The sequence below is a fragment of the Suncus etruscus genome, chromosome 9 (genome assembly GCF_024139225.1).
Source record: "Suncus etruscus isolate mSunEtr1 chromosome 9, mSunEtr1.pri.cur, whole genome shotgun sequence".
Taxonomy (NCBI): Eukaryota; Metazoa; Chordata; class Mammalia; order Eulipotyphla; family Soricidae; genus Suncus; species Suncus etruscus.
This window is the reverse complement of record NC_064856.1, coordinates 99,821,373-99,833,264: the sequence shown is the minus strand read 5'-3', so window position 1 is coordinate 99,833,264 and position 11,892 is coordinate 99,821,373. Positions and strand designations below refer to the sequence as shown.

Here is an 11,892-nt window from a genome sequence, read left to right as displayed (position 1 = left end):
CTACAATGGCAACTAGACCAACCCAGGTGGTACTTGGTGTCACTGAAATTCTCCCAACCCAGGTGGTACTTGGGGTTCACTGAAATTCTCCCAAAACTTTCAAAAAGCCCTACTCTTAATCTTTTTCAGGTCTGTCAGACAATGTAAAAAATAGGAATTCCCTCAAATAGCAGCTTTGAGGCAAGCATTACCTTATTCCCGAAGTAAAGAGACACCACTAAAAATGAAACTATGAACCTATGCCAATGGATGCAAAAATTCATTATACTTGCTCCTTAATTCTGTACTGTATGGCTTTTAGATTAGTTTAATTTTAAATAATGTTTCTGGGTTTAGAAATCGTGTCACCTCTCTTTCTCATGTGGGGTCTCTATACTGTCCAGAAAGTACTGAACTCTGGATTCCTTGAGTATTATTATATCATTATATTATATAACATATATTATTATTATTATTATGAGTATAATTATTACCATACAATATTGACAATATTGATAGATATTGAATGCTCAAGATATAATAACACTTTATAAGACAGTTTAGGGCTAGATAATTTCTCCTAGGGAGTATTTATCTTTTTTCCAGTCAATATATATCAAGTCCATCTATTTTAGTTTTCAATCTAAGAGGATTTGAATCATATTTTTATTCTATTATTTGAAGAAAACTTCATGGTGTACAGACCCAAATTATATAGTATTGATGATAGCTTTCCCAAGTCATTTAAATTGCCAAGCATATCTCCCTAAAGCAGGTGTATCCAAGTAGATAAGCAATGTCACATGATGTAGAATCTGAACAATAGCAAAGTTTTTTTAGCTGATAGTAATTAGTAAAAGCCCTGTCTTCTCTCTTAATTAGACTTATTTTCAGTGTCTATATCTTTAAGTGAGTTTCTGCCTCTGTCTTTGGTTGATAACTTTACAGCAAGAGAAGGGTGAATTACTGGTCACAAACTTGGAATACCTACAAGGGTTATCTATGGAGTTGATTTCAAGAAACATCAAACAGCAAAACAGTGGTCTAGGCAATAGTTGGTTGCCCTTGTGTCAAGCTGTGAACCAGAGTGGTACCATTACACAGTTCAGGCCTGGACATAGGAAAACAAAAAGGAGACCAGGCATGGTCCGTGCCTGGAATGGGATTAGGAAAAATCTGGGTCCCAGGGAGGACAGGGACCATAAGAAAATAAGCAAACAGGGCTCATAAACAAGATGTATGGCTAATATAACATCTGCTATGCTTATATGTGCCTTGAAAAAAATGGTATGTGCCATGAATATTTAAGCTAATACTGTATGAGCTCTGTGCCTACATCATGCTCAGAGGTCCAAGTCCCTTTAACTTTAGAAACTCAACTCTGAGTCTTAGTAAATTGTCTCTGTACTCCTCGTTCTCTGTCTTCTATTGTGAGCTGCAACCGGTGTCAAATGCATCCTACAATTTTCCTAAAACATTTTTAATGTTAGGTTTATATAATGTTTTAGGCTGTATTCCAATCGTTATAGATGTGCTTTGAGTACAAGTGAGTTAATACTTATTTTTGGTGGAATAAAAATATATAAAAATAAAATGTTAATTAAAATATACTTACCCTCCATAAGATTTTATTATAAAATGCTTAAAAACAATTGGTAAGCCCAAGAAATAACAGGACATGAGGCATTCCTAGTAGGCACAATACTCAGAGTTTGATAGTATCTGATAGTATCTGCAATATCTGATAGAGCTCTGTATCTTAACAGATAAAGCAACTCTGTTTTTCCCAGTGCTAGAATAGAATTACTAATGTATCAGATTCTCATACTTGGCCAAGTATAACTAGTAGTGGTTTTAGACTAACAAAGCTTTTATGGAGTATACCACCTGTAAAATTAACTTAATCCATTTTTGTGGTTGTATTTCAGGTATTCTGTTTTACTTATATACCATTTTAACTATACTTAATTATCTTTATTATTATTTGACTTATTTGGTTTTTTTTAATAGACCCTACGTGGTGGTTCTCAGGGCATACTCTTAGCCCTATATTTACAGATCACTTCTGATGCACATGGGGGACCACAAGTGGCTGCAGTGGTTAAAATCAGGTCTACTGAGTGTGAGACAAGCACCCTACATAATGCCATTACTCTGCCCTACAATAATCTTATTATACACATCTCTTATCTTCTGAAAATTCTGCTCTTATATTTTGTGGGTTCTATTGAGGTAGTTACCATCCTGATCTGATCTCCTATGTTTTCATTCTCCTTGCAATTCTGAGGATAAATTCTGATGAAGGAAGAATAAAAATCTTTCTACATGTGGCAATCACCTCACAGGAGTGTCAATTTATCATGGGGCAATCCTATTCATGTATGTGCAACCAAATTCTAGTTATATTTTGGGTCATGATACGATATGTGTTGATATTTTATACAATTCCCATGCTAAATCCTATGACATAGTGTAAGGAAGAAAGATGCTAATGAAGCCATGAAAAATTATTGAGAGAAATTGGTTTATAAAAGAAGCACCTTTTTTTTCAGCATTGAACTAACGTGCTCAGAATATCAGTTATAAATCTGCAGCTCTAAACTAAGAAATCAGAAAAGAATTTTGTTTCAGGGCCAGAGCAATGGTGTAATTGTAAGGCATTTGCCTTGCATGCTTCTGACCTAGGACAGACCGTGTAGTCATATGGTCTCCCAAGCCAGGAGCGATTTCTTAGCACATAGCCAGGAGTAACCCCTGAGCGTCACAGGCTGTGGCCCAAACCAACAACAACAACAAAAAATCTTTGTTTCAGTGTGTAGTTCCTGTGATTTCTAGAATATTTCCCAAGAAAAATTTAAGTTGACATAAAGTTCAACATTTTATAAATAAAAATAACTTGTACCTTTCTATGCTCTTCAAGATGTCCAAACTAATATTCATTAAATACCTCTTCATGTAACTTCAGTGCTGATGTCATGGATGTTAATCTATTTTCAATCATTCTCAATACCAAAAAAAAGTCATCAGTTATGTAGAAATAATGTCTAGAATGATGAGTGTGGGCCGAAAAGATAGTAGCATGGAGGTAAGATGTTTGCCTTGCATGCAAAAGGATGGTGGTTTGAATCCTGTCATTCTATATGGTCCCCTGAGCCTTCCAGGAGCGATTTTGACCGTATAGCCAGGAGTAACTCTGAGCGCTGCTGGGTGTGGACCCTACGCCCCAAAAAGAATATTGAGTGTGTAGCAAATGTTAAAGCTGGTGGCAATGAGTATATTACTTTTACAAATGTGGGATCCATTGGTAGTTACATATAGCTCCAAAAGGTATCATTTCAAATCATTGAGTTTTTTGATACTATCAAAATCATTAACTTTTTAAATGTGCCTTGACAGTATATTTTCAAACATAATTCTAACTTAAAAATATTAACGTTATTTTCAAATTCATCTGATTTTAAGACTATAAATATGCCGCGTCATGCCTGTTTGCTTTGAATGTCCTGTGCTATAACAAAAGTTGTTTCTTTTGTTATTTGTATACATTTGTTACTTGTATACATTGCATATATTTTAAATCTGCTTGCTTTAAATTAGTAGATTCTGAAATAGCTTTCCTTACATGTCTAAAATAAAAAATATTGCATGTAAAATATTAATGTTAAAACCGGAGTAAAATGTTTTTTATAGATTAAAGCTTTCACAAAATTTTAAAACTGATAAATAAATTTTGACACAACCAGGATTAAACATTTCATGTTTCATAATGATTTATAATGTTTAAACATTTGTTTTTTTTCAGATTTAAAAATAATTTATGATATCATATCAAGGAAAAATTTTAATATCTTTAATCTTAAAAGTAAAATGAAAAATTTTACTAAAAGTTTAACATGTAGAAGAATATAGTGGAAATTGTTCTTTAGAAATGTTTGCAGTTTTAGCTCTTCTATAATTGAAAATAATATTATTAAGTAGATATTTATAAGAGTTGTGATTAATTACGTGAAATGACTAAAGGAACTGTTTCAAAAATATTCCCTTTCAAATTGATGCCCAAAGCTAAGTTCAGTTCATGAATCAATACTCAGTTGAATCAAAAATTGCTAGGCATTTGCTATTAAAAGAAGTTCCTAAATCATCAAGTGACAGGTTTAAAATCTGACTAAAGAAACTGTGGTACATATGCACAATGGAATATTATGCAGCTATCAGGAGATATGAAGTCATGAAATTTTCCTATACATGGATGTACATGGAATCTATCATGCTGAGTGAAATAAGTCAGAGGGAGAGAGATAGATGCAGAATAGTCTCACTCATCTATGGGTTTTAAGAAAAATAAAAGTCATTTTTGCAACAATCCTCAGAGACAATGAGAAGAGGGATGGAACTTCCAGCTCACTTCATGAAGCTCACCACAAAGAGTGGTGAGTACAGTTATAGAAATAACTACACTGAGAACTACCATAACCATGTGAATGAATGAGGGAACTGGAAAGCCTGTCTAGAGTACTGTTGGCTACTGTGACTGACTCAGTGGTTACTTTTGCAAAACTCCCTGCCATTTTTTCAGTGCTAAGTGCTGTTTGCTATAAGCCCATATACCAACAGGAAAAAGGCAACCTTCAAGTAATAAGTAACTTCTCAGCCTAGGGGAGGAAGACACTGCCTGATACCATGGAGCCAAGTCTCCCCTTAACTTACATTCCTGAGTTAATAGCTAAACCTCATCGCCCTATGTAACAGAGCTTGCCCCACCATAAAAACTGCTGAGAGTTCCGGAAAGTGGGCTACAAACCCTACTTTAGGGTCATAGGGCAATTCCTTGAAAGCTGCTGACTTAGGAGTGATTGTAAAATTGTCACTGCTTCTCCCTCCCTTCTGGAAGATGATTTACTGCCTTTGTCTCATGGTTTTCGCGCCAAAATGTATGATTGACACCATCTTTTACCTGCCCCCTTCTCCTTCTCTATATAAGAGATGTTGGACCCTAATAAAGTCGCCTTAGAACGGTCTGATCGCCTACGGTCATTATTACTAACCTCTCTCAGATTTTTTACAGGTGTGGTTGTGCTTCTAGCCCTGCTAAATAAAGGTGTGGTCGTCCGTGAGCCTCTCGACTAATTCCTGCTGGCCGGGCCCCTCCGGGGGGGCTTGCAGGACCCCGCAGAGTACAGGTGGGGGTGGGATGGGATGGAGGGAGATTTGGACAATTGTGGTAGGAATGTTGCACTGGTGAAGGGGGGCGTTCTTTACATGACTGAAACCTAATCACAATCATATTTGCAATCAAGATGTTTAAATAAAGATATTTAAAAAACTGACTTTCTTGAAAGATCATTAGTGAATTTGGACTTAGCACCAGGATAGAACCTCTCATAATTTCAGAAACAGATTTAAACTAATTTCTGCTCATGTAATTATATATTTAATGCGATTTGGAATTTTCACCACAAACATTATAAAAGCGTAATGTTTATCAGCTTTGAAAAGTATTGAATTTACTCTACCTTGTGAGGACAAAATTAAACCACTATTTGTTTATGTAAAATTGTATGTACCATGTATGGTTTTAAAATTTATTTATGATTTATTATCAGTAAATGTATCTACCTATATATGTATACACCGTTTTATATGTATATATACATATATATAAGGTAAGAGAAGAGGAGGAGAAGGAAAGAGATTACATATATATTGCACACTGTATATACACACATATACCTGGTCTTGCTTAAAAATCTAATATATAAAAATTTGACAAGTGAAAGACATTATTTTAGAATAAAGAATCAGATCTGAGCTAAGAATAACTAATAACGACTTGTTTCTTTGACATTTATTAGGATTCAAGAAATTTGAACTTAATGGGGTTATAATCTGTTCTCTTTATGAGAAAATCTATTATTAAAGGAATAAATTAATGTTCGTGCATATATATAATTATTAAATATATTTTGGCCAATAAGTATCTTATAAACCACTAATTTAAAATCTGGCAAAACAGCATTTTCATTTTATAAGCTAAGATAAAATATTTAGTCTTATATGAAACGTAGTCAGACCTTTATTTGACGTGTACTATATTATCTATCTCTCTTAAAATGAGAATGACACAATATAAATTATAAGTACAAAGGGAAAATGATTATATAAATTACAATACAAAACTTGATTTTTTTTTTCTTACCTTAAGTATCTAAATTTGGAGCGGGGGAGATAGTATCAGTAAGAAAACACTTGTCTCACATGTGATTAAATTGACTCAATCTCTGCTTCCTTTTTAGTTGCTTGAATCCTGCTGTAAGTAAACCCTGGGTACAGAACCAGGAGCAATCTCTGATTATTGTGTGGTCAAAATAAAAGTTAAATAATTAATGATCATCATAGTGATATTAATGATGATAAAATTAAATATACTTACACTTATCTGTTAAAAGTATAAATTAAATATAAAATATTAGTGTAGACTATAATTATAATGAAAATAGCTATCAATGTTTAATTCCAATATAATGTATGCATGTGTATACTATTAATATAAATAATATAAATTAGTTTGTTAGATAAATAACCTAAATTTTATTTTTATAATTGGGGGCTGTGCCACACCCCATGGCACTCAGGGGTTACTCCTGGCTCTGCACTCAGAAGTCGCTCCTGGCAGGCTCAGGGGACCATATGGGATTCTGGGAATCAAATCTGGGTTCATCCTGAGTTAGTCACATGCAAGGCAAATGCCCTGCTGCTGTGCTCTCTCTTAGGTCCTAAGTTTTATATCTTAAAGATACTTTTGGAGTTGTGGGGTTTGGACCACACCTGGTGGCACTTAAGGATAACTCCTGGATCTGAGCCTGAAATCACTCCTGTCTGACTCAAGAGACCATATAGGATGCTGAGGATTGAACTGGGTCATTTGCATATAAGGCAAACATCCCCTCTGCTATGCTATAGCTCTGGCCTCTCATTTTTTATGTTTGTTTCTTGGAGACTAAACCCTGCTGTGCTCAAGGCCTACTCCTGCCACTGTGCTCTGGGATTACTTCTGGTTTGACCATATTCAAGACAAGTGCTCTACATCTTGACTATCTCTCCGGAGCCCTCTGTGTCACATTTTAAAGGAGAAAAATATATTAATTTGAGTATGTGTAAAATATATTAAAATGAGTATGAGTTCAATCTGTTACAGATTTTATTTTTTTAATCTGTAATATGACAAGAAGGACTAAGTTGTGTGTTCCTCTTCTGCAATGAAATATCTGATTAGTTTTGTTAATTGCAATATTGAAATACTTTGAAAAACTTATACTAATGGAGCATAAAAATTGACATGAATAGCACAGTTTCTCTGTAGTGAAGATCAGTGACTCTACTACTTAGGAGAGTATTTCAATAGCCTATAGATGTCAATCATTCAAAAGAATAATTTAAGGATCAATGTATAATTTACCAAACCAGCATTGTTATAAGAGGCTTAACTTAGAAAGCTGCTTACAATACGAAAAAAAATAATGATATAAACTGAGTTTCTGCATCTGATGAATAAGAAGCTGAAAATATGAGTTTAATTTATACTTCAAGTGTCTTGTGCATTCTCCTGCATATTATAATATTTTGTCATGTAAAATCTACAGTTGTTCTAAATTGTTAAATGATCACCTAAGCATAGATGGATTTTGGTGTACAAAATTTCAACACACGCTAAAATATTAAATCTATATATAGAGAGTTTACTTCTCTTTGGAGACTTATCTTGGATATTCATTCAGTCAAGACAGTGATTACTTCAAATTCTCCAACATCAAGTGTTTTATATTTTCATAATATTTCCTGTGAGTTATGCATAAACTTGTGTATGGTAGGCATGTTAAAGTAATCATGGTTTCTATATCCTAATAATTATATTACTGATATTCTAGCATACCAAAAATCTATATATGTACAAAATCAGTATAATGAACGTTGGAACTTTTCCACATAAGATGTGTTTCAGATAAATTAACAGTGGACCTTGGGTACAATTAAATTTTATATCTCAAGAGATCAAAGATGCTAATTGACTAATTTATTTATGATAGAAGTTTGAGTACTTTAGGAATAGATGCTGATATAAAACAGCTGCACAACATACAAAATTTTGAGACAATATTGGAAGACAATAGTTTGTCATGGGATTATTCTAGAAAAGTCTAAACAGACGGCGATCTCATTAATACTGATTTTATTTAAAATTTGATTTTAAATTATAAGGGGCATTAAATATATAATATTTTATCATCTTTATTCCTTTTTGTCATATTAATGGAAGGTAATATAAACATTGCCAAGACATGCTACCAAAACTCCTCATATTTTTATTATTATCATTATTTTAACAGAAATCCTTTTTATAGGAAACTGAAATCATGCTGTGAGCTAAACAGCAACAATCAAGAAGTTTTAAGTCACTTTAAATGATTTACCTTTATTGATGAGCAAAATAAATTTAGATGTGTAGTGTGATGGTGAAAGCAGTGACTATTGCACTATGATTTTTCTTTTTACTGTCAAGTTATTAAAGAAGAACATAAGTAGCAAAAAAGATAGGATTAAAGAGAAATAGCAATTTTTTGGATCTTGTATTGTAGGTAAGTTTATTTTTACTTTCTTTCTCTTTCCATAACTGCTTTTATATCGGAGTGTGCCTCCCGGAGAGAAACTATTTTTACATTTCTTCAACTTCCAGTTAGGATTGAGAAAAATGCCCTTAAAACATGCAAGATTTTATGCTCTCATGGAGCAAATAGTGGTAAAGAGCCAAGTGGGGAGATAGGAATAATGATGAACGTGGAAGACTTGACATGCTTATGTACATTATTGAAATATTATTATTTTAAATCACAAAAGTAGTGATAAATATCTAAATGAAACATGCACCCATTTCAATCCTCAGTTATGCATATTTTATTTGTGCCACCCGAATTAGTCAAAGAAGTTCCTCAAAAAGAAATGAAATTCCCTCATACATTAATACTTTATTTGAAATGTGAAATATCCAATAATTTTACTGTCATTAGTTGCTTTATCCCTGACATAAATTATCCTTTGGTAATAAATTGGCTATATATAACCATGTGCTGAATGTTGGGAAGGCACAAAAATACAGTTTTCGTAAATTGTAATTGAATTTTCTTCTTGGTCACATATTATAATAAAGTAAGTATAAATACTTCTTATGATATGGAAACAGAAGACTTCTATTTTATCATTTTATATTAACACATAAAAATATAGTACATAATAATAAGTTTACAATTTATATGTAATTTAACAAAACTTCCATTTTTCAGGGGAGCTGAAATAAAGTATTCCTATTCATGTCTTACTAAGCATCTATAAAAAAATCTGTAAGTGTTCTTAACAGATTAAGTCATTAAACACTTCTTTTTAGCATAGTACTTTTTAATGATGTTTGCACTAAATGCAGTGATTAGTAGAAGGTAGATTGGAATAGTTCCTAACTATTGTTTAATTTACTCAGCAGCTGTAGCAAAGACCTGAGTAGACAAGAATGGATGAGAAAAATTTCACGCAAGTGACCTACTTCATTCTGTCTGGATTTTCTAATCACCCTGAACTACAAGTCAGCCTTTTCTTAATATTTCTCTTGATCTATCTGTTCACTGTTTTGGGGAACCTTGGTCTCATCATGTTAATTAGAATGGACTCTAAACTTCATACACCCATGTACTTTTTTCTTAGTAATTTAGCTTTTATTGATATATTTTATACCTCTACAATAACACCCAAGGCTCTGTTAAGTTTCCAATCCCACCAGAAAACCATCTCCTTCGAGGGCTGTTTTGTTCAAATGTGCTTTTTTGTGGGTTTGGCAGGTAGTGAATGCTTTCTTCTTGGCTCCATGGCCTATGACCGCTATGTAGCTATTTGCAATCCTTTACTGTATTCAGTAATTATGTCACAGACAGTTTGTAACTGGCTGGCAGTAATGCCATACGTGATTGCTTTCACAAATGCCGTAATATCTATTTATGTGATTAGTAGCTTGCCCTATTGTGGTTCCAATATCAACCACTTTTTCTGTGACACCACAGCACTTTTGGCTCTTTCCTGTGTTGACACATTTAACACAGAGATAATGATCTTTGTGTTAGCTGGGTTCAGCATTGTGTTTACCCTTTTCATTATCGTTGTCACTTACACCGCCATCATTTCAGCCATTCTGAGGATCCCATCAGCAGCAGGCAGAAAAAAGGCCTTTTCCACATGTGCATCTCACCTCACTGGGGTAACTATCTTCTATGGGACCCTGATTTTCACATATTTGCAGCCTGATAATTCCTTATCCCTGACCCAGGCACAGGTGGCCTCTGTGTTTTATACCATTGTTATCCCAATGCTCAATCCACTGATCTACAGTCTCAGGAACAAAGATGTGAAAGATGCTCTCCTGAGAGTCATACTCAGACATTTTACTGCCATAAAAAATCTATGAAAGTAATAATCAGAATGCTCTTGCAGTGAGCATGCATTTAATTGCTCCAACTACCAAGAAGCTGGAATGAACCACAACACAGGTTAAAATTAAGTCATTATTTACAGTTATGCTTTAGAAATGCTTTATTATTATTTTATTTATATATGATGTTGAATCAAATCATTTCACATTTATGTGAGCAAATACATTGTTCAGTTGCAGACACACAGACCCAAACTCGTATCTGGTTAGCAACTGAATGCATTCTTGAACATTCTTTCTTAAATTTATATCATGTTCAACAATTTTTAAATTGACTCATATATGGTTTGTTTTCTTTTGTCATCAGCAAATTTGAGTAGAAAATTATGATCATGAATAGGTTGAGTAGAGGAAAGAGAAGTTAGCAAAAGTAACTGAGACAGGATTTATCTGCAGGTGGGACAAGAGAAAAGGATATTTGGGGAAATTGAATTTCCAGGAGAATGACTTGAAATTGTGAATTTCTGTTCTCTTTGGTGGTTAAAATTTTCATAACATACCTGTAACATTTGATTTATTGTGATTTATAATTACAGAGAAAAATGTTATGAAGCAAAATATATGGTCCCCTCAACTTAAAGACTTAAACTTCAAGATGTATATGTATGTTTCTGATGTGTATTAAAGACATAGTAACTGTCACCTATTTCTGAGCCATTTTGAAGATATAGATATATTCTCACTTTTCTAAATCTTTTGGTCTTTATTATGTATATAGTACTAAATGAAAAATATGTAAGTAGTTTTGCTGTTGTTTTTTGGGATACATCTGGCAGTGCTCAGACCTTACTCCTGATTCTGCACTCAAGTATCACTCCTGGAAGGGGTCAGGGTACCAGATAGAATTCAGGGAACAAACCCAGGCTGACAGTCTGAAAGGAAGCACCTCATAGCTATACTACATCTCCAACATCACACATATTTATGTTTTTGTTAAGAAAAAAATACAAAACCCAAGGCATTTTCCCTGTCATCACAAAATAATCATTAGCCATGGTATGTCCCTCAACACTGTTCAATTTCTGTAAGTAGCATTCACTAGTTAACAAATAGAAATTCATTTGAAATACTTTCTAAAAGTAATTAAAGTTTACTTTCATGAGATATTTAGGAAGAAAATCTGTATTTTACATTCCTTCTCTTTAAGAAAGAAGATGGTGATATGAAAAATGAACTTACGATTATCACATGCTTTTCAGAAACACCTGCCAATTACATTTAGTATTCAATATGTAAGCATTTTTCTTGCCATTTGACTATTTATGGACATAGTAAAAATTTCATTCTGGTGAAAGGATTATTCTTTTCCATGGATTTTTTTTCTTTGCCATTTAGGTAAGTGTGAATATATATTTATTTGCATTTTCAATAGATTTCTTATTATATAA

The 11,892-nt window shown here is 33.3% G+C and overlaps 1 protein-coding gene across 1 annotated transcript; it reads left to right on the top strand.

Annotated features, from left to right (window-relative positions):
* The first annotated feature begins 9,535 nt into the window (after positions 1-9,535).
* Positions 9,536-10,480, top strand: LOC126018682 (olfactory receptor 8I2-like). The gene has a single exon (XM_049780780.1). It carries the CDS (start codon positions 9,536-9,538, stop codon positions 10,478-10,480), a length of 945 nt encoding a protein of 314 aa, XP_049636737.1.
* Positions 10,481-11,892: the final 1,412 nt, after the last annotated feature.